Below are 20,875 nucleotides of genomic sequence, written 5' to 3'. Positions count from 1 at the left end.
ATCCATTCTTCTAATATCATGCACAGTCTACATATAATCTGTTTGACATACATTAGCAGACTGTACAGTCGTGGTCAAAAGTTTTGAGAATGACACAAATACACATTTTCAAGTCTACTGCCTCAGTTTTGATGATGGCAATTTGCATATACTCCAGAATGTCATGAAGAGTGATCAGATTAATTGAAATTAATTGCAAAGTCCCTCTTTGCCATGAAAATGAACTTTTGTGGCAGGGCATTTCAGCCCTGCCACAAAAGGACCAATCATGTCAGTGATCGTTAACACAGGTGAGAGTGTTGACGAGGACAAGGCTGGAGATCACTCTGTCATGCTGATTGATTTAGAATAACAGACTGGAAGCTTTAAAAGGAGGGTGGTGCTTGAAATCATTGTTCTTCCTCTGTTAACCATGGTTACCCGCAAGGAAACACGTGCCATCAACATTGCTTTGCACAAAAAGGGCTTCACAGGCAAGGATATTGTTGCTAGTAAGATTGCACCTAAATCAACCATTTATCGGATCATCAAGAACTTCAAGGAGAGAGGTTCAATTGTTGTGAAGAAGGCGTCAGGGCGCCCAAGAAAGTCCAGCAAGCGCCAGGACCGTCTCCTAAAGTTGATTCAGCTGCGGGATCGGGTCACCACCAGTGCAGAGCTTGCTCAGGAATGGCAGCAGGCAGGTGTGAGTGCATCTGCACGCACAGTGAGGTGAAGACTTTTGGAGGATGGCCTGGTGTCAAGAAGGGCAGCAAAGAAGCCACTTCTCTCCAGGAAAAACATCAGGGACAGACTGATATTCTGCAAAAGGTACAGTGATTGGACTGCTGAGGACTGGGGTAAAGTCATTTTCTCAGATGAATCCCCTTTCCGATTGTTTGGGGCATCTGGAAAACACCTTGTCTGGAGAAGACAAGGTGAGCACTACCATCAGTCCTGTGTCATGCCAACAGTAAAGCATCCTGAGACCATTCATGTGTGGGGTTGCTTCTCAGCCAAGGGAGTGGGCTCACTCACAATTTTGCCTAAGAACACAGCCATGAATAAAGAATGGTACCAACACATCCTCCGAGATCAACTTCTCCCAACCATCCAAGAACAGTTTGGTGATGACCAATGCCTTTTCCAGCATGATGGAGCACCTTGGCATAAGGCAAAAGTGATAACTAAGTGGCTTGGGGAACAAAACATTGACATTTTGGGTCCATGGCCAGGAAACTCCCCAGACCTCAATCCTATTGAGAATTTGTGGTCGATCCTCAAGAGGCAGGTGGACAAACAAAAACCCACAAATTCTGACAAACTCCAAGCATTGATTATGCAAGAATGGGCTGCCATCAGTCAGGATGTGGCCCAGAAGTTAATTGACAGCATGCCAAGGCGGATTGCAGAGGTCTTGAAAAAGAAGGGTCAAACACTGCAAATATTGACTATTTGCATAAACTTGATGTAATTGTCAATAAAAGCCTTTGACACTTATGGAATGCTTGTAATTATACTTCAGTATACCATAGTAACATCTGACAAAAATATCTCATAACACTGAAGCAGCGAACTTTGTGAAGACCAATACTTGACCACGACTGTAGAAGCCTTTTTGGTCTGCTTATGTGCTCATGTAGTCTACGGATGTTTTACCTTTCTCACATGGGGTTATACCTGATCTTAAGGCTGGAAAGCCAATTCTATGTGGACATGTCATGAATTGCTCCCAGGGAATCACCATTACAGAGAAAACAACTGACCAAAAGTTTATTTCAATGCATCTCAGTCAACAGAAATTCCAGTGTTTTCTCTGAAAACAAATGTCTCGTTCAACATGATAATAACCCACCACCAGAAATATCTCAGAAATTCTGTTGGACTTGTAATAAAATTGCAAACGTTACATTCTAAAACATCATACAAGTAATATGTATAAAACAGGGCAATGAACAGTCTGATACATTGATTGTGAAAGTAGCCTTCAACATTGAATTCAAAGACTAGGCTACACCAAGTCAAACAGGTGACAAGATGTACAGCCCATGTACTGAATTAATTGCTGTCTCTGCAGATGGACCATGCATTCAAAGCAGTAGGCCAGGCCTAACCGTCAGACGAAGTGGCCTTGTAGAGATGGTCTACCCATCCTGTAGAGATGGTCTACCCATCCTGTAGAGATGGTCTACCCATCCTGTAGAGATGGTCTACCCATCCTGTAGAGATGGTCTACCCATCCTGTAGAGATGGTCTACCCATCCTGTAGAGATGGTCTACCCATCCTGTAGAGATGGTCTTGGGATGAAATATAGTGACAAAGACGTCTACTTTTCTCTGCAATTTACAATATGAACAAATCATTGATGTAACCTACAAAACCATATCGACAACGAATTTCAATTCTTTCTTGACAGCGGCACTAAGTGAAAGCTGATGTCCCGGGTTCATTCCTTCCCTCCAGTGAGTTTGTGGAAGAGTTCCTCATCCAGTGTCTCGTTCTGGTCTTTGGAGCGTGTTGAGAGGAAGATGTATCCTCCAATGTACTCATGGACCACCTTACAGTCACAGCTCACACAGGAGAAGGCTATCGACACATTCTGGTCAAACTCTATGGCCACCTGAAGACATTAAACAATATGGATTATTATTGTTTAATGTACTTTATAGATACAGTGCCTTGCAAAAGTATTCATAACCCTTGGATTTCTTCCCATTTTATTGTGTTACAAAGTGGGATTAAAATAGATTGACTTGTAAATGTATGTAAACAATCTACACAAAATACTCTGTAGTGTCAAAGTGGAAGAACATTTGTAATTTTTGTAAAAGATTACTATAAATTAAATAACCAAAATGCAGTTGTTGCATAAGTATTCAGCTCCCTAAGTCAATACTGTCACGCCCTGGCTCTGGGGACTCTAGTATGTTGAGCCAGGGTGTGAGTTTTCATGTGTTTCTGTTCTAGTCAGTTGTATTTCTATGTTGGCCAGTGTGGTTCTCAATCAGAGGCAACGTGTATCAGCTGTTGCTTGTTGTCTCTGATTGAGAACCATACTTAAGCAGCCAGTTTTCCCACAGTGTTTGTGGGATCTTGTTCCGTGTTAGACAGAGGACGCCACGGTATCGTTTGTTGTTTTGTTCGTGTAAGCAGTTAATTAATAAATATGTTTGCATTCAACGCTGCGCCTTGGTCCTCCTCCTTCGATGATCGTGACAGAAGATCCCACCAAAACTGGACCAAGCAGCGTGTTCAGGAGCCATCGCCAGGGGAATCGCTAGCGGATCTCCGTGGCAACCTCGACTGGGTCAAGCCTAGTGAAGAGCAGAGAGGGTGGACTTGGGAGCAGTGGAGGAAGAGTCTTGACTGGGTCAAGCCAAATGAAGAGCAGAGTGGTTGGACTTTGGAGCAGTGGAGGAAGAGTCTGGCGAGAGATAGGGAGGCTTGGTCCACGGGGAGGAGAGACACCCAGACATTTTTTAGGGGGGGGCTCACGCTGTGGACGACGGGGCAGCAGGAGGCCGCGATGGAGCGGTCCAGCGGGTTTGCAGAGGAGGCCGCCAGGTTAAGGGGGCCACTGGTCACAGAGGAGAGGGAAAGTGTAGAGGCACGGCGAGAGGTACTGGGGTGTGTTACCAGTCCGGTCTAGCCCGTTCCTGATCCCTGCGTAGGGCCAGTGGTGTGTGTCCCCAGTACGGTCCGGCCTGTTCCTGTTCCTCGCATCGAGCCTGTGGTGCGTGTCGTCAGCCCGGCCCGGCCTGTTCCTGCTTCCCGCACCGAGCCTATGGTGCGCGTCGCCAGCCCGGCCCGGCCTGTTCCTGCTCCCCGCACCAAGCCTATGGTGCGCGTCGCCAGCCCGGCCCGGCCCGCTCCCCGCACCAAGTCAGTGGTGCGCTTCGTCAGCCCGGTCCGGCCCGTTCCTGCTCCCCGCACCAAGTCAGTGGTGCGCTTCGTCAGCCCGGTCCGGCCCGTTCCTGCTCCCCGCACCAAGCCTATGGTGCGCGTCGCCAGCCCGGTCCGGCCCGTTCCTGCTCCCCGCACCAAGTCAGTGGTGCGCGTCGCCAGCCCGGCCCGGTCCATTCCTGCTCTCTGCACCAAGTCACGGGGTGCGCTTCGTCAGCCCGGTCCGGCCCGCTCCTGCTCCCCGCACCAAGCCTATGGTGCACGTCGCCAGCCCGGCTCGGCCTGTTCCTGCTCCCCACACCAAGCCAGTGGTGTGCGTCGTCAGTCCGGCACAGCCCGTGCCTGTTCCACCGGTGCCTGGTCCGGTACCGGTCAGCTGCTCCACGCTGGAGCTAGAGCAATCCGCTCCACCAGTGTTCAGTCCAGCTCCGGCCAGCAGGGCCAGACCGGACCAGGGGTACTTTGGGGGGTTAGAGAGGGAGTGGGGATCATGCCCGGAGCCGGATCCGCCGCCAAGGCGGAGTGCCCACCCGGTCCCTCCCCTGTGGTGTTTGGTTGGCGCGGTCGGAGTCTGCGCCTTTGGGGGGGGGGGTACTGTCACGCCCTGGCTCTGGGGACTCTAGTATGTTGAGCCAGGGTGTGAGTTTTCATGTGTTTCTGTTCTAGTCAGTTGTATTTCTATGTTGGCCAGTGTGGTTCTCAATCAGAGGCAACGTGTATCAGCTGTTGCTTGTTGTCTCTGATTGAGAACCATACTTAAGCAGCCAGTTTTCCCACAGTGTTTGTGGGATCTTGTTCCGTGTTGGTTTGTGTTAGACAGAGGACGTCACGGTATCGTTTGTTGTTTTGTTCGTGTAAGCAGTTAATAAATATGTTTGCATTCAACGCTGCGCCTTGGTCCTCCTCCTTCGACGATCGTGACAAATACATGTTAGAAACACCTTTGGCAGTGATTACAGCTGCGAGTCTTCTTGCGTAAGTCTCTAAGAGCTTTCCGCACCTGGATTCATAGTTCTTCAAGCTCTGTCAAGATGTTGGGGATCATGGCTAGACAGCAATTTTCAAGTCTTGCCAGATTTACAAGCAGATTTAAGTCAAAACTGTAACTTTGCCACTCAGGAACATTCACTGTCTTCTTGGTAAACAACTCCAGTGTAGTTTTGGCCTTGTGTTGTAGGTTATTGTCCTGCTGAAAGGTGAATTCCTCTCCCAGTGTCTAGTGTGAAGCAGGTTTTCATCTAGAATTCTGCCTGTGCTTAGCTCCATCCCATTTTATTTTTGTCCTGAAACTCCCCAGTATTTGCCGATGTCAAGCATACCCATACCATGATGCAGCCAACACCATGCTTGAAAATAAGGAGGCAGTTACTCAGTGATGTGTCGTGTTGGATTTGCCCCAAACATAAGGCTTTGCATTTAGACCAAAAAGTGTATTCCTTTGCCGTATTACTTTAGTGCCTTGTTGCATACAAGATGTATGTTTTGGAATATTTTTATTCTGTATATTTGTATTCTTCTTTTCACTCTGGTGGATTCACTACAATGTTGTTAATCCATCCTCTCTTTTCTCCCATTACAGCCATTGAACTCTGTAACTGTTTTAAAATCACCAATGGCCTCATGATAACATCCCTGAGCAGTTTCCTTCCTGTCCTGCAGCTCAGTTCATAAGGACGACTGTATCTTTGATGTGTCTAGCTGGTTTAATGCATAATTTTACATTTACATTTTTAGTCATTTAGCAGACGCTCTTATCCAGAGCAACTTACAGTTAGTGAGTGCATACATTTTTCATACTGGTCCCCCGTGGGAATCAAACCCACAACCCTGGCGTTGCAAGCGCCACGCTCTACCAACTGAGCTACACGGGACCTTAATTCACAGCATAATTATTAACTTGACCATCATGCTTAAAGAGATGTCTGATTTGTTATTGTTACCCATCTACCAATCACTGCCCTTTATGAGGCTTTCGAAAAGCTCCCTGGTCTTTGTAGTATTTTTTATTTTTTTATTTAACCTTTATTTAACCAGGAAAGGTAGTATAATCTGTGCTTGAAATTTGTAGACAATTAAATTCATTTTAATCCCACTTTGTAACAAAATAAAATGTGAAGAAATCTAACGGGTCTGAATACTTTTGGAAGGCTAAGTACATTTTCAGGAGAAACTGGTTTCTGTTACTACAAAGGCAACTATTATCCTTACTTTCTAATCTGTAAAAAGTATCCAATCAAATTAATGAATTAATCAATCAATCAATCTAGAGCCATTTACCTGTCTGATTTCCCAGTTGACATTCCACTGTTTCATGTTGGCGAACCTCCAGGTGGTGACAGGCAAGCCAGTGGACATGTCAATACGGATCAGACGGTTATAGGAGATACCCAGCAGCTCATTCTTTTTACTGCCTCGGAACCTGGCACACACACACACACACACACGTGAACCATGATAAGTAACTTTACCTGGGACCTGAAGACTTGTATTAGCTCCCTGAGCTAAGGTGTTAGCTCAACAGGCTAACACAGTCTTGAGGTGTTTGAACCTGGTCGGTCACATTTACGTACCTGACAATGTAGTATTTGATACCAAACTCAGCCAGGGACTGCCAGGCATGGATGAAGCACATTTTAGCTTCAATAAGAGAGAGACTGGCAATGTTCTGATGGGCCTCCAAGATCCTCGCTGTCAGCTGGACAGGAGACAGAACAGGGACATTTACGCTACTTTACACAGACATTATGTCAGTCCTTTAACAAATACTGAGAGGGTAAGTGAATAGAATAGAATGGCCTGGATGTCAACAGATAAGCATTATTGTCAGTCAGAGATTATAAAACCACTCCATCCTAATATGGCTCCTTCTCTGGAGAGCTCTGATCAATCAAACAATCAATCAAATTGTATTTATAAAGCCCTTTTCACATCAACAGATGTCACAAAGTGCTATACAGAAACCCAGCCTAAAACCCCAAACAGCAAGCAATGCAGAGGTAGAAGCACGGTGGCTAGGAAAAACTCCCTAGGAAGGCAAAAACCTAGGAAGAAACCTAGAGAGGAACCAGGCTCTGAGGGGTGGCCAGTCCCCTTCTGGCTGTGCCGGGTGGAGATTATAACAGTACATGGCCATTAAGGCCCGATTTTTTCGATGTTTAAACGTTCATAGATGACCAGCAGGGTCAAATAATAATCACAGTGGTTATAGAGGTTGCAACAGGTCAGTACATCAGGAGTAAATGTCACTTGGCTTTTCATAGCCAGGCATTTAGAGGTTGAAATAGCAGGTGCGGTAGAGAGAGAGAGTTGAAAACAGCAGGTCTGGGACAAGGTAGCACGTCCGGTGAACAGGTCAGGGTTCCATAGCCGCAGGCAGAAGAGTGGAAACTGGAGCAGCAGCACTGATGACATCCTCTCCCTGTCTGTGGCTCACAAACACAGAATCATGCTTGATTGATCATCACCCTATATTGCAGATAGATACCCACCTGTTTGGTCTTGTACCTCTTGGTGTATCTGGGAGAGACAAAGCACTCAGCGTTCATCTCCATGGCATCCAGGTCTGGAGCAGCCTGACCAGGGGGGGGCGCCAGACTCTTCATCTGCAGGAACGACTGTATGTTCTTCACCTCCGACCTAGACCAATCACAGTTTCTCCTAGTCAGTTTACAGTCAGAACCCTATCAATGTGGTAAGGCATGGGAAGGATTCAGTAAGAAAGTCTGACCTGTAGGAGCTGTAAGCCATGGTCTTGCCCTTGGAGGCCAGAGTACACGCTGCCTTCCACTTGGCATACTGCGTCTCCTGGATAAAAACAGGAATATCATCACAATATGTAAGGTGAACAACAGAGTCATGTTCTTGGTGCCCCCCCCCAAAAAAAAATAAAAATAACATTTGGTTAAATAAGAAATAGCATCTTACATTGTCACAGCGGATGTAGACCTCGTTCATCCCATCAGCCACTGGGAGCAGCAGCTTGATACCAAACTTCTTGTCCGTCACATTCACATCAGGGACCACCTCACATCCTCGGAGATGCAACTGTTCTATGGGCTCTCCGCTAGCTGTATCTTTGTTCTTGTAGTAGGAGATGGTGGTGTCTTTAAACACGAACCAGTACTCCTTATACGGACGCAACGCCAGTCTTTTAGGCCTGAGGTACGAAACAAACAAAAAACTTGGTGAGGAAAAACCTGAACAGGTTGTGTCCCCACACAGTCACACTGTTGCACGAACGTTCAATGTTGCTGTGTGAACTGTCTGTGTCATGGACTATCTACAGTGTAACGTATTAACCTTTCCTTCTCTAAAGTGAAATGGCATTTTACTTCTACTACTTATCATTCAAGGTCTCTATGACCTATGTTTCCATTTGTTACAGAGATATAGAGTTACAGTATACAGTACCCTATTAATGTGTGTTCCTGGCCATATACAGGGGCCTTCAGGATTTACCTGAACAGCTTGAGGGAGTCTGCCAGCTTTGGAACATCTGTGATGTCTTCCTGGGGGGGCCGGGGACAAGCAACTCTAAATTATCCTGTGACTTAGTGACATCATCATGTTGAGACATGCAATCGAAGCAGACTACCCATCAACCCTTGCTTAAATACAGGTGTTGCACCCTCTGAAACTGTTGAAAACAAACTGCAGCTAAGAAATGACATACACACTTGTTTATCATTTATACTGTATGTAAAGAATATGAATAGTTTATATTCATAAAAACTACACTTACCAATATTCTGTCTGTTTTTCCTTCAAGTGTAACCTCTAGATTGGATAAGGCAGCCTCTACTTCATCTATCTCCGGTTCATTGGAGAAGTCCTGAGGTTCGGTGGACATGGTCATCTTGCATATGTGATACTGAAACAATATTAACATAATCATTAATAATCATCACTTAATGATGGGAATTGGGGGATATATCATACTAACAGCAACAGATTTTAGTTAAACACTTGAGGCCAGTTGATGACACAAGACTGGGAGAAGACAGAGACAGCCCTGTGATTCCAGTAACTATGCAGGTGAGAGCAATAACCATCTCAGGGATTTAACCGTTTTTATAGATCAGCTGAGAATAAATCAAAGTCAGAGATGAAGTACAGTTTTTCGCTTAATACTTTTGTGTTCTTTATATTTTCTCATATTTTCTCACCCAAAGGAGTTCAGGATAATAACCAGACTCCCTCCCTCCCTCCCTCTCTCCTCCTGTGGGATTGTCCTCTTGTCCCATCATGCCTCCTCTGGGACTAAGACACCAAACCAGATGGATAATAGTGTGTGCGTGTGTACCTGTAAGGAGGCGAACATGAGCATCTCCTCCTCAGTGCAGTCGATCTCCTCCAGTAGGATGGACCAGCGAGCCTGCTCATACAGCTGGGTTATCCTCACAGCATCATACTGAAACACACATCAATCAGTCAATGTTAGGGTTAGAGGTGGCGTTATGGTTACAGTTAGTCTCACCTTAGGGTTGAGGTTCAGTTGTATTCAAACACTCACTTAGGTTTAAGGTTAGGGGTTAGTGTTACCTTTGGGTTGAGGTCGAAGAAGCAGTGGTATTTGAAGCGTAGCTGCAGTCTGTCATCTTCTCCAATTCCCTGTTCCATCAAGGAGCGGGAGGAGTCCAGCCACCTGTCAATCACATCAGCAGCCTATCACAGTAAACCAGGAAGTGTTCAGGGGAGAGACAGAGAATTGCCCTCCAGCATAGCAAAGCCAACAACTAGTAACTATTCTACGTGTCCAGCTATAGTCTGGATAATCTCAAGGTTTTCTTCCTTCCAATGGAGTTTTTGTTTCTGAGTAACTCTTACCCTGCGTTGATGATGGCTTTGTCCACCATGGACAACTGCTGGTACATCTTGGCCAGCTCCACAGGGGGCAGGTTGGGCTGGCTGGAGGTCAGGGGGTTGTCCCCAAACCACAGGCTGGTGGCCGAGGCTGGAGTCCCGTTCTCTGGGTCATAGGTGGGCACCATGGTCTTACTGTACAAGGGACTGCCTGGAGGGGTCAGGTGGAGGAGACAGTTCAGGGACCATATTCATAATGAGAGTGCTGATCTAGAATCAGTTTTGTCTTTTAGATCATAAGAAATAAGATTATATCATGGGGACCTGATCCTGGACCAGCACTCCTACTCTGACACACTTTATGAATTCAGCCCCAGGAGTGGGAACAGAGAGCATTATGGGAGAAATGGGCCGGTCTTCATTTGCTTTGAAACGGTTCAGAGCTACAGTCAAAAGGAGGCTGGTTTTATGAGTTGGTATGGAATCCTCAGCTGCCCTATACCGTAGCTACTGTACACTCACACAGACTCAGAAAGTGTGTGTGTCTGCGTTTCAGAGTATGCGTTAAATGAAAGCCTTGAGAACATAGCAGCGTACTGTACTATTCTTTCAGATATCCGTCATAATCGCTCTATTCTTTTAGATCTTCAGAAGCACTATAGAATTCTTCATCCCTTCTTAGATTGTTCCAGAAGTCTACAGAAGCCATCATGTGGGCTGAATCTGTCGGTGGTGTGAGACATAAAAGTCTATCCACATTGAGTTAGCCAGAGGTTCTAAACCTTGACTGTGTTGCCATAGTGATGAATGAAATCCCTTCACAGCATGATTCAAGCTGACCTTCGCGATATGAGGAAAGTTTACACCAGGCTAACTTCACCATGAGGATAACTTACCATGAGGGCCTGATGGTTTCTGTGATTCAATAAAGGTATATTGACAGAGACAACCACAAAGGGGTTGGGTAAAGCAGAAACAGGCTGCCACCTAGGATATGGCTAACTTGGTTGAAAAGTCTTTACATGAAAATAGATGGGAAGAATCTGACCCTCTACTGAAAATATCCATGTCTAATAACACATGATTAACACATTATTATAACACTGTGTCTCTCACCTGTTCCCCCAGAGCCTCCATTGATGATGTCCATGTCTAAGATGTCATCCAGCGCTGGGTTCTTGTCTTTCTTATTCTTATTCTTCTTCTTGGACGGGTTATCTGGAGGCTTCAGCAGAGACAGCTCCTCTGGCCTCCTGATGTCTAGAGGAGAGAGAGGGCGTCAAGGAGAGATTCTACCCCTAGACCCTACACCCTAGCCCCAAGACCAGTGGTTCTCAAATTTCTTCTCGGGACCCCCAGACGTTTCCCAATTTTGTTGTAGAGCTGAACTAGCTCACCTGATTCACCTATTCAAGGGCTTGATGATTAGTTGACAAGTTGAATCAGGTGTGCTAGCTCTGGAATAGATCATGGAACGGCTGGGGGTCTCTGAGGAGAGGTTTGAGAACCACTTCCTTAGACTCCTAGCCCTAAATCCCTACACCTACCTTTAAATCCCTAACCCTTAGGTCGTAGCCCCTACCCCCCTCAGCCCTGGTGACCTGGTGAAGATGTGAGAGGACTGGAATAGTATGAACAATATGGCAAACATTCTCCTTGCCACCAATCAGTAATGGAAACTTGACCATATTAAACACTGATCCAATCCTTTCAGATCTACAGTACACTAGTACATAGGGACTAGTGCTTACGGACTAGAGGCTAGGGGGTGTGGATAGGGCATCAGACCCAGATAAAGTACTCACTGAGTGCTCTGCAGATCTCTGCGACGGTCTTGAAGACGACGGCAGAGTAGCTGACGGTAAGTTTGACTGTTTTCATGTTGGGCAGCTGCAGGCACAGGGGTTTGTGCTGGGGGGTGTAGCGCAGGTCAGCATCTGCCTGGACACCATACTTGTCCAGGGTCCAGTGGGTCTTCAGCAGCCAACAGCTTCTCTTCTCCCACCACAGAGCATGGTCTGACCAGTCCTGAGGGGCCTCTGACAGAGAGAGGGAGAGGGGGGAAAGAGAGAGAAAGAGAGGGTTTATGGTTGGGTAAAAGGACAGAATTTTCACAAGGCACAAACATTGCCATTAAACATGTACAGCTGTATCTATTATCCACAATTAAAACCGATATTCACTCGTCTAATAACTTGACAGACCACCTGCAGCAGGCATAAAAAATCCCCACAGGAAGCAGAGGGGTTGTGCTTGATGATTGTGAATGACAACATGTTGTGGCATTATTATGGCTAAACCCAGACCACTGCTGTGCTGGTCCAGTCTGATGACTGGCCACTGAGTCATATATGGCTTAGTCATATAAAGTACATGTTGTCATACACCCACTTACCTCCACTGTAACAAACACAACACACCTCATATCTATGTGAAATAAACCGAAGCTTAGGTCACTTTCATGCTGTCTTCCCCTAGGGGAATTCCATAGTGTCTAATCCTCCTGGATGAACACAGAATGTGTCTTAAATCACACCCTATTCTCCATGTAGTACACTCATTTTGTAGACGTAATAACTGTCAAAGGTAGCGCACTACACAGGGAATAGGGTGTCTTTTGAAATTTCTCCCAGGTGAATAAACATGAGATAAAGTGGTGGACTTCAGCACCTCTGGCTGTGGTACTGAAGCATTGTGGGAGAACAATACTACTCAGCACTATAGATGAATGTAGGGCAAACAAGGGTGTGTTCTTCAGGCTAGTACTGTGGCTGAGAGAAGGGGGGAGAGACATAGAGAGAGAGAGAGAGAGAGAGAGAGAGAGAGAGAGAGAGAGAGAGAGAGAGAGAGAGAGAGAGAGCGACAGAGAGAGAGAGCGACAGAGAGAGAGAGCGACAGAGAGAGCGACAGAGAGACAGAGAGGGGTGGAAGAGAGAATAAAAGAGAGAGAGAGACTTACTGATCTTCTCCACCAGTTTGAGCATGAGTCCTCCAATGTGCAGGTCTCCCTTGACTCTGAGTTTAAACCTCATGCCCTCATCTCCATCTTTCTGGTCCACCTGGACTGACAGCTCCCACGACATGTTGCCATACTCTGCCGTGTTTATCATGGCCCTGCTGGAGAGGAGGGAGGTTAGGAGAGAGATAGAGGATTTATTAACAAATGTTTTTGTGAAAAGAGTGCTGTATGAATAAAATATGATTGAGGACTGATCCTGCTGTGGCTTCCCCAAAACACTGACTGAAGAGACAGGTCCGTGAAAGGGCATGTTTAGTCTCATCTGCAGTACTGACTGACTAAAATAAATATACATTCCCTATATAGTAGGGCTGTCCCTGACTAAAACAAATCCTGGTCAACCGAAAGTCGCCTGTTCTTTCGACCAATCGACTGGTTGAAATGTTAAAACGTGTATTTTTTCATATATAGACACACCCTATGTGTTTTAATAAAATCAACTATATACAGTGCATTCGGAAAAACTATTCATACCCCTTCCCTTTTTCCACATTTTGTTACGTTACAGCCGTATTCTAAAATGGATTAAATTATTTATTTTTCCTCATCAATCTACACACAATACCCCACAACGATAAAGCAAAAACCTGGTTTTTAGAAATGTTTGCACATTTATTAAAAATAAAAGAACAGAAATACCTTATTTACATAAGTATTCAGACCTTTTGCTATGAGACTCGAAATTGAGCTCAGGTGCATCCTATTTCCATTGATCATCCTTGAGATGTTTCTACAACTTGATATAAGTCCACCTATGGTAAATTCAATTGGACATGATTTGGAAAGGCACACACCTGTCTATATAAGGTCCCACAGTTGACAGTGCATGTCAGAGCAAAAACCAAGCCATGAGGTTGAAGGAATTGTCTCTACAGCTCCGAGACAAGATTGTGTCAAGGCACAGATCTGGGGAAGAGTACCAAAAAATGTCTGCAGCATTGAAGGTCCCCAAGAACACAGTTGCTTCCATCATTCTTAAATGGAAGAACTTTGGAACCACCAAGACTCTTCCTAGAGCTGGCAGCTCAGCCGAACTGAACAATCGGGGGAGAAGGGCCTTGGTCAGGAAGTTGACCAAGAACCCAATGGTCACTCTGAAAGAGCTCCAGAATTCCTCTGTGGAGATGGGAGAATCTTCCAGAAGGACAACCATCTCTGCAGCACTCCACAAATCAGGCTTTATGGTAGTGGCCAGACGGAAGCCACTCCTCAGTAAAAGTCACATAAAGGACTCTCAGCCCATGAGAAACAAGATTCTCTGGTCTGATGAAACCAAGATTGAACTCTTTGGCCTGAATGCCAAGCGTCACGTCTGGAAGGAAACCTGGCACCATCCCTACGGTGAAGCATGGTGGTGGCAGCATCATGCTGTGGGGATGTTTTTCAGTGGCAGGGACTGGGAGACTAGTCAGGATTGAGGGAAAGATGAACAGAGCAAAGTACAGAGAGATCCTTGATGAAAACCTGCTCCAGAGAGCTCAGGACCTCAGACTGGGGCGAAGGTTCACCTTCCAACAGGACAATGACCCTAATCACACAGCCAAGACAACACAGGAGTGGCTTTGGGACAAGTCTCTGAATGTCCTTGAGTGGCCCAGCCAGAGCCCGGACTTGAACCCGATCTAACATCTCTGGAGAGACCTGAAAATAGCTGTGCAGCGACGCTCCCCATCTAACCTGACATAGCTTGAGAGGTTCTGCAGAGAAGAATGGGAGAAACAACCCAAATACAGGTGTGCCAAGCTTGTAGCGTCATACCCAAGAAGACTCGAGGCTGTAATCGCTGCCAACGGTGCTTCAACAAAGTACTGGGTCAAGGGTCTGAATACTTGTGTAACTGTGATATTTCTGTTTTTTAAAGTTTTTTTATTTGCAAACATGTCTAAAAACCAGGTTTTGCTTTGTCATTATGGGTTATTGTGTGTAGATTGATGAGAAAAAAATTATTTAATCAATTTTAGAATAAGGCTGTAACGTAACAAAATGTGGAAAACGTCAAGGGGTCTGAATACTTTCCAAATGCACTGTAGTTGATATGATTAAAATACATAGGATGTGTTTATATATTGCAAAATACACATTTTGGTCGAAAGAACAGACAACTATTTTGTCGGGGACAGCCCTAATTGGCCATATACCACAAACCCCTGAGGTACCTTATTGCTATTATAAACTGGTTACCAACGTAATTAGAACAGTCAAAAGTAATTTTGTGTCATACCCATGTTATAGGTCTAATATAACACGGCTTTCAGCCAATCAGCATTCATTGCTCAAACCACCCGGTTTATAATTATGAATAAAACATCACCATTCACACATAAATCTATGTGTAGAAACCATTGGCCTACTGCCAGAGGTAAGGCAACATACAGTAACGTACAGTTAAATACTCTGGGTTCTTAAATGCCCAGTGCAGTCAAAAACGTGATTTTCCTGTGTTTTATATACATTTCCACACTATGAGGTTGGAATAATACTGTGAAATTGTGAAAATGATCATAATGCCATTTTAGTGTAAGAGCTGTTTGAAAAGAGTGCCTGGAATGTTCAGTTTTCCCCTCCCCACTCAGACCAGTCCCAGACAGTCCTAGCTAAATTCTTGCTTGAGAAATGTCTCTTTGCTAAGAAGCTTTTATTTTCTTCTCAATTTTAAATGAAAACAATCACAGTAAAGTACTTCATTGTTACCCAGAAATGATTTGATATTGAGATAAAAATTGATGCATTGAACCTTTAATGGAATTTCTTAGAATGTCTGCCACGGCTGGTTTGGAGGAGAAAACCACTTCTGCTCTAAATTGTTCTGAAGTTGTTCTGAAGGGCTACTGCAAACAGAGGAGATCAAAGAGAAAGAAAGAAAGAAAGAAAGAAAGAAAGAAAGAAAGAAAGAAAGAAAGAAAGAAAGAAAGAAAGAAAGAAAGAAAGAAAGAAAGAAAGAAAGAAAGAAAGAAAGAAAGAAAGAAAGAAAGAAAGAAAGAAAGAAAGAAAGAAAGAAAGAAAGAAAGAAAGAAAGAAAGAAAGAAAGAAAGAAAGAAAGAAAGAAAGAAAGAAAGAAAGAAAGAAAGAAAGGGATACAGTAAAATGTAGTTCTTGGACAGAAGGTAATAGAGAGAGGAGGGAGATAGAGACTGCAAATATCTCCCACTCCATGAATGAGTGGTAGAGGGGAAGCTAGGGAGAAGATGAGGAGATAGGGAGGGAGGTGGAGGCAGGGAGGACTACACTCTTTAAAAAAAGGGTTCCAAAAGGGTTATTTTCGGAGGGATAGGGTTCTACGGAAGAATAATTTTTTGGAAGACAAGGGTTCTTGGTAAGGTAAAGGGTCCTACTTAGAACCTTTAACATCCTTAAAACCCTTTTTGTAAGAACAGGTTATTTGATGATTCTTTGGAAGGCAAGAAGGGTTCTACATATAACCAAATATCATATTTCCCAGCATGCTCTATTGCAGGTTGATTTTTAGAATTGTTTGTTTTAATATCTGCTTTTGCATGTACATTGATTGGTTGATTAATCTTATGTTACACAAAGATAAATAGCATACATTTTTCTAAACTAATCCCAATCTGTTAGTAGTTGGATTTATTGGACCTGTTACTGAGATGGTTGTTCCAGTTTAGATGATTGAGGTAGTCTCAGTATTCAACCTTCCCTACCCTGACAGTCATTCTGAATGCAGGTTGCGGGTGATAAAAATTCCACTTGTTGAATATCCTGACTCTGGCTGGACTCAATAGGAATTACACATCACTTTGCAAGCCAGCATAATGTGACTTGCAGGTCTGATATGGCCTGTAAACCAGGAGTTTCCTAACACCACTGTGTTAGAGTATAACTAGGCACTCAAAGAAAGGCCAGATGATATATGTAATGTATTGTCATAAAGAATGACATTTTAAAGGGTAATAAGGCTGGTGGAACTGTTCATAGAAGGTTCTAGGATAAAATCCTCTACAGATAAAAAAGGGTTATTGGTAAAACCCTTCATAGAGGGTTCTAGGAAGAACCTTTAGATGATAAAATGGTTGTTGGTAGAACCCATAGAGGGTTCTAGGCAAAACCCTACATAAAGGGTTCTAGGTAGAACCCTCTGCAAATGGGTTCTTCTACCTAGCACCAAAAAGGGTTCCCCTATGGGGACAAACGGAAGAACCCTACTTGGTTGTACATAGCACCTTTTTTTCTAAGAGTGTATGGATCCATTCATGGAATGTGTGATGAGCAGGGACACGAATCTGGCGCAGGAGAGAGACCCTGCAAAACAACCACATGACCTAGATCTCCCTTCATCTCTCTCTCTCTCTCTCTCTCATATTTTTACATTGCCAAAGCAAGTGAAATAGATAATAAACAAAAGTGAAATAAACATTACACTCACAAAAGTTCCAAAAGAATAAAGAAATGTCAAATGTCATATTATGTCTATATACAGTGTTATAACGATGTGCAAATAGTTAAAAGTACAAAAGGAGGAACAATTAACATACATATGGGTTCTCTCTCTCTCTCATCTATCCCTGTCTTAATTCCTGGTAAAACAATGGGTCTTTTAAAAATAGTTGTTTTCTGGTTAATACTTGCTAAAGCCTTAATAAGAGTTATTGTGAAGAATAGAGTTATTATAGTGTTCACATTGTGTTGTTGTGATCCTCTCTCCCACTCCACATTCTGTAGCTGTGGGCACAGGAGGTGGGTGGCACCTTAATTGGGGAGGACTGGCTCATAGTAATGGCTGGAACGGAATCAGTAGAATGGTATTGAACTCATCAAACACATGGTTTCCATGTGTTTGATACCATTCCATATACTCCATTCCAGCCATTATTATGAGCTGTCCTCCCCTCAGTAGCCTCCTGTGGCTGTGGGGTACAGTTGAAGTCTAAACCTGTCAATACTAATGTCTGCAGGGTACAGAGATGTGTGCTGTGAATTCACACCTTCACAGAGAGCCCACAGGCCTACTGCAGCAAGCGTTAATAAATTACCCCACCAGGACAAAATATGGAGCACTCTTTGCACTTATAGCCAGTCCTTGGGGAAAAAATCGGTCAATAGTTGTAGCCTACAGTAGGTATTTGCAAAGATGCTGCATAGTTCTGAGATACTGTGTACTTCGCAAATATAAAACAAGGGCTGTAGACCACATTAATATTAAACCCAGATTCCATGTTTGTTTAGCATCAATAGCTTGGCTTCCATCCAATTGGCGACATATTTTCCTGCGAATATTCTAAAAATCCGCATAAAAAAATATGTGCATTTCCCCTCCAGAGATGTTTCCATCAAACTGACTTGTTGCAGGTCAATGGCTGTGCTCGATGACACAGGGCATACAAAATACCTTTAGCGCTTAAATTCCCATGTACCGACCAACAAATATAAGTTAAATGGGTTTTTATCGCATTTTCAACTCTACTGATGGTTTTCTTACAAAAAATGTTGCGTTATGTAGCTGGTGTGCCCACTCGGGTATTGGCACGTGCTCTGCGCAACTATAGCCTACATGATGCCATTATTTTTATGGACGAGCAATAGTATTTTTATTTGCCAAGCATCGATTAACATGTCACCAGAATAAGACCTTGGAAAGGAGCATCAAGCTCATCACCTTGCACTTTCACCACCCTGTGAAGTTTATCATAATTTATTTCATCTGTAGTTTAATACACTGCATGCTTTTCGACGTCGTAGTGGGAGAACCACACAACACGTCATCGCGTGACTACAAGTTTACTTCGATGTGATGGCTATTATATCAATATTTGCGCAAAAAAGCGTTTCAACCGACATTTCTCGCATAATTCATTTCACCGACACAAACGGATCCCACCTTGTCTAGCGTAAAAAAAGTTTCCATCAGGTCTGTCATTACATTTTCTAAAATCCGATATGTACTTTACTCGCATAAAACGTTTTGATGGAAACCTGGCTATTAAATAAGTGTTATTTTTATTCGCATGAGGAAATCTGGAACAAAAAAAAACGTTTTTAGCACTCATAAAACTGTTCTGAGAAACATCTATGGTGAAATATGAATTTAAGAAAATCTATAAGGACTATAAGGTCGATTTATAAGAGAGTAGGTTAAATTTAGTAGCACACGCTACTAAACACAAATGTGTTATGTAGGCTTACATTATAAACGATAGGCTAGACTGTATACTAGCCCAGTTGTTTCTCAAACCTCTCCTCGGGGATCCCCAGACGTTTCACAATTTTGTTGTAGCCCTGAACTAGCTCACCTGGTTGAACTAGTCATAGGCTTGATGATTAAGTTAGCCTATACTGCATGTAGGTTTACAAAACTAAAACGGCTCAACTGCGAATGAGCCGCAACCCATCACCGATAAAACCAAAACCTCAGCCATGTGTAGGCTACAATCTCTAATCTCTTGCTAAAACCGTAACAGAACACAGGTAAACTCACCTTGATAAAAGTTTGAAACCTCTTTTCTATACTTTTTTCTGTGGAGTGTGTGGTATGGTGCGGTCTCATGCGGTCTGCTGTCCCGTTCGCTCAGGACAGGTACCCGCCCCATACACACAGGTAAGGAAGTAGGCTAGCTTAGACGCTTCAGCCTTGCCTTGTAAAATGTGTTAGTAGCATTACGTTTTGCTGTCTGTATTACTCTTAAAACTATCAACAACTACACAACATCGCCAAAAGTATATGGACGCCCCTTCAAATTAGTGGATTCGGCTATTTCAGCCACACCCGTTGCTGACAGGTGTATAAAATCGAGCACACAGCAATCTCCATAGACAAACATTGCCAGTAGAATGGCCTGTACTGAAGAGTTCAGTGACTTTCAACGTGGCACCATCATAGGATGCCACCTTTCCAACAAGTCAGTTTATCACATTTCTGCCATGCTAGAGCTGCCCCTGTCAAATGTAAGCACTGTTATTGTGAAGTGGAAACGTCTAGGAGCAACAAAGGCTCAGCGAAGTGGTAGGTCACACATCTCACAGAACTGGATCACCGAGTGCTGAATTGTGTAGTGCGTAAAAATTGTCTGTCCTCGGTTGCAACACTCACTACCGAGTTCTAAACTGCCTCTGGAAGCAACATCAGCACAATAACTGTTAGTCGGGAGCTTCATGAAATGGGTTTCCATGGCCGAGCAGCCGCACACAATCCTAAAATCACCATGCGTGGTATAAAGCTTGCCACCATTGGGCTCTGGAGCAGTGGAAACGTCTTCTCTGGAGTGATGAATCATGCTTCACCATCTGGCAGTCCAACGGACAAATCTGGGTTTGGAGGATGCCAGGAGCACGCTACGCTACCTGCTCGAATGCACTGTAAAGTTTGGTGGAGGAGGATAATGGTCTGGGGCTGTTTTTCATGGTTTGGGCCCCTTAGTTCCACTGAAGGGAAATCTTAACGCTACAGCATACAATGACATTCTAGACGATTCTGTGCTTCCAACTTTGTTTCTACAGTTTGGGGAAGGCCCTTTCAGCATAATAATGCACCAGTGCACAAAGCGAGGTCCATACAGAAATGGTTTGTCGAGATCAGTTTGGAAGAACTTGACTGGCCTGCACAGAGCCCTGACCCCAACCCCATCTAATACCTTTGTAATGAATTGGAATGCCGACTGCCAGCCGGGCCTAATCGCCCAACATCAGTGCCTGACCTCACTAATGCTCTTGTGGCTGAATGGAAGCAAGACCCCTCAGCAATGTTCCATCATCTAGTGGAAAGCTTTCCCAGAAGAGTGGAGGCTGTTATAGCTGCAAAGGGGGGACCAACTCCATATTAATGCCCATGATTTTGGAATGAGATGTTCGACGAGCAGGTGTCCACATACATTTGGCCATGTAGCGTATTTTATAGTCTTATTACTTCTCAAAGGCTGACTATAATTTGCAATAGGTGTGAGGAAGAAGCACAGGTAGCGTAACCTACCTATTTAGGCTAGTCTGAGTTTAATGAATCAGACAGTCAGTGCACCTTCCCTTACTTTAATAACATCCTGTCTCCATGTTTAAGTCCGTATGAATCATAACACTACACTTACAGTATGTGATATAGCCTATTTGTATATTTATTGATGTAGTGGCATTACACATCCATTCACAAAACTAAAGATCAAGTATAATTTGAGTTACTCTCCAACATGTTACATAAGAATGTAAACATTTTGAAACTCCAGTCACTG

General features: G+C 44.1%; 1 protein-coding gene across 2 annotated transcripts; it reads right to left on the bottom strand.

Moving 5' to 3' along the window:
* Positions 1–1,735: 1,735 nt before the first annotated feature.
* On the bottom strand, positions 1,736–19,293 carry LOC121549247 (fermitin family homolog 1). 2 transcript variants are annotated; one of them, XM_041861102.2, is made up of 15 exons: positions 19,135–19,293; positions 12,645–12,802; positions 11,491–11,724; positions 10,802–10,945; positions 9,710–9,896; positions 9,425–9,527; positions 9,186–9,293; positions 8,625–8,753; positions 8,342–8,391; positions 7,808–8,039; positions 7,611–7,687; positions 7,372–7,519; positions 6,454–6,578; positions 6,161–6,302; positions 1,736–2,600 (listed from the first exon to the last, which is right to left on the bottom strand). In XM_041861102.2, exons 2-15 carry the CDS (start codon positions 12,793–12,795, stop codon positions 2,427–2,429), a joined length of 2,004 nt encoding a protein of 667 aa, XP_041717036.1. In that variant the 5' UTR covers positions 12,796–12,802; positions 19,135–19,293; the 3' UTR covers positions 1,736–2,426. The 2 variants fall into 2 exon arrangements, with proteins under 2 accessions (XP_041717036.1, XP_041717037.1); XM_041861103.2 differs by having other exon boundaries at positions 12,645–12,799.
* Between the last annotated feature and the right edge of the window lie 1,582 nt (positions 19,294–20,875).

Source organism: Coregonus clupeaformis, chromosome 33 (genome assembly GCF_020615455.1).
Source record: "Coregonus clupeaformis isolate EN_2021a chromosome 33, ASM2061545v1, whole genome shotgun sequence".
Lineage (NCBI taxonomy): Eukaryota > Metazoa > Chordata > Actinopteri > Salmoniformes > Salmonidae > Coregonus > Coregonus clupeaformis.
This window is presented reverse-complemented; position numbering and strand designations above follow the sequence as displayed.

Coding starts and splice junctions, on each gene's coding strand:
- LOC121549247 (XM_041861102.2), bottom strand. CDS start 12,795: ATGATAAACACGGCAGAGTATGGCAACATGTCGTGGGAGCTGTCAGTC. Junction 8,392..8,624: donor GAAAAACAGACAGAATATTG/GTAAGTGTAGTT, acceptor CGGCCCCCCCAG/GAAGACATCACAGATGTTCC. Junction 2,601..6,160: donor TCAACTGGGAAATCAGACAG/GTAAATGGCTCT, acceptor TAATGTCTTCAG/GTGGCCATAGAGTTTGACCA.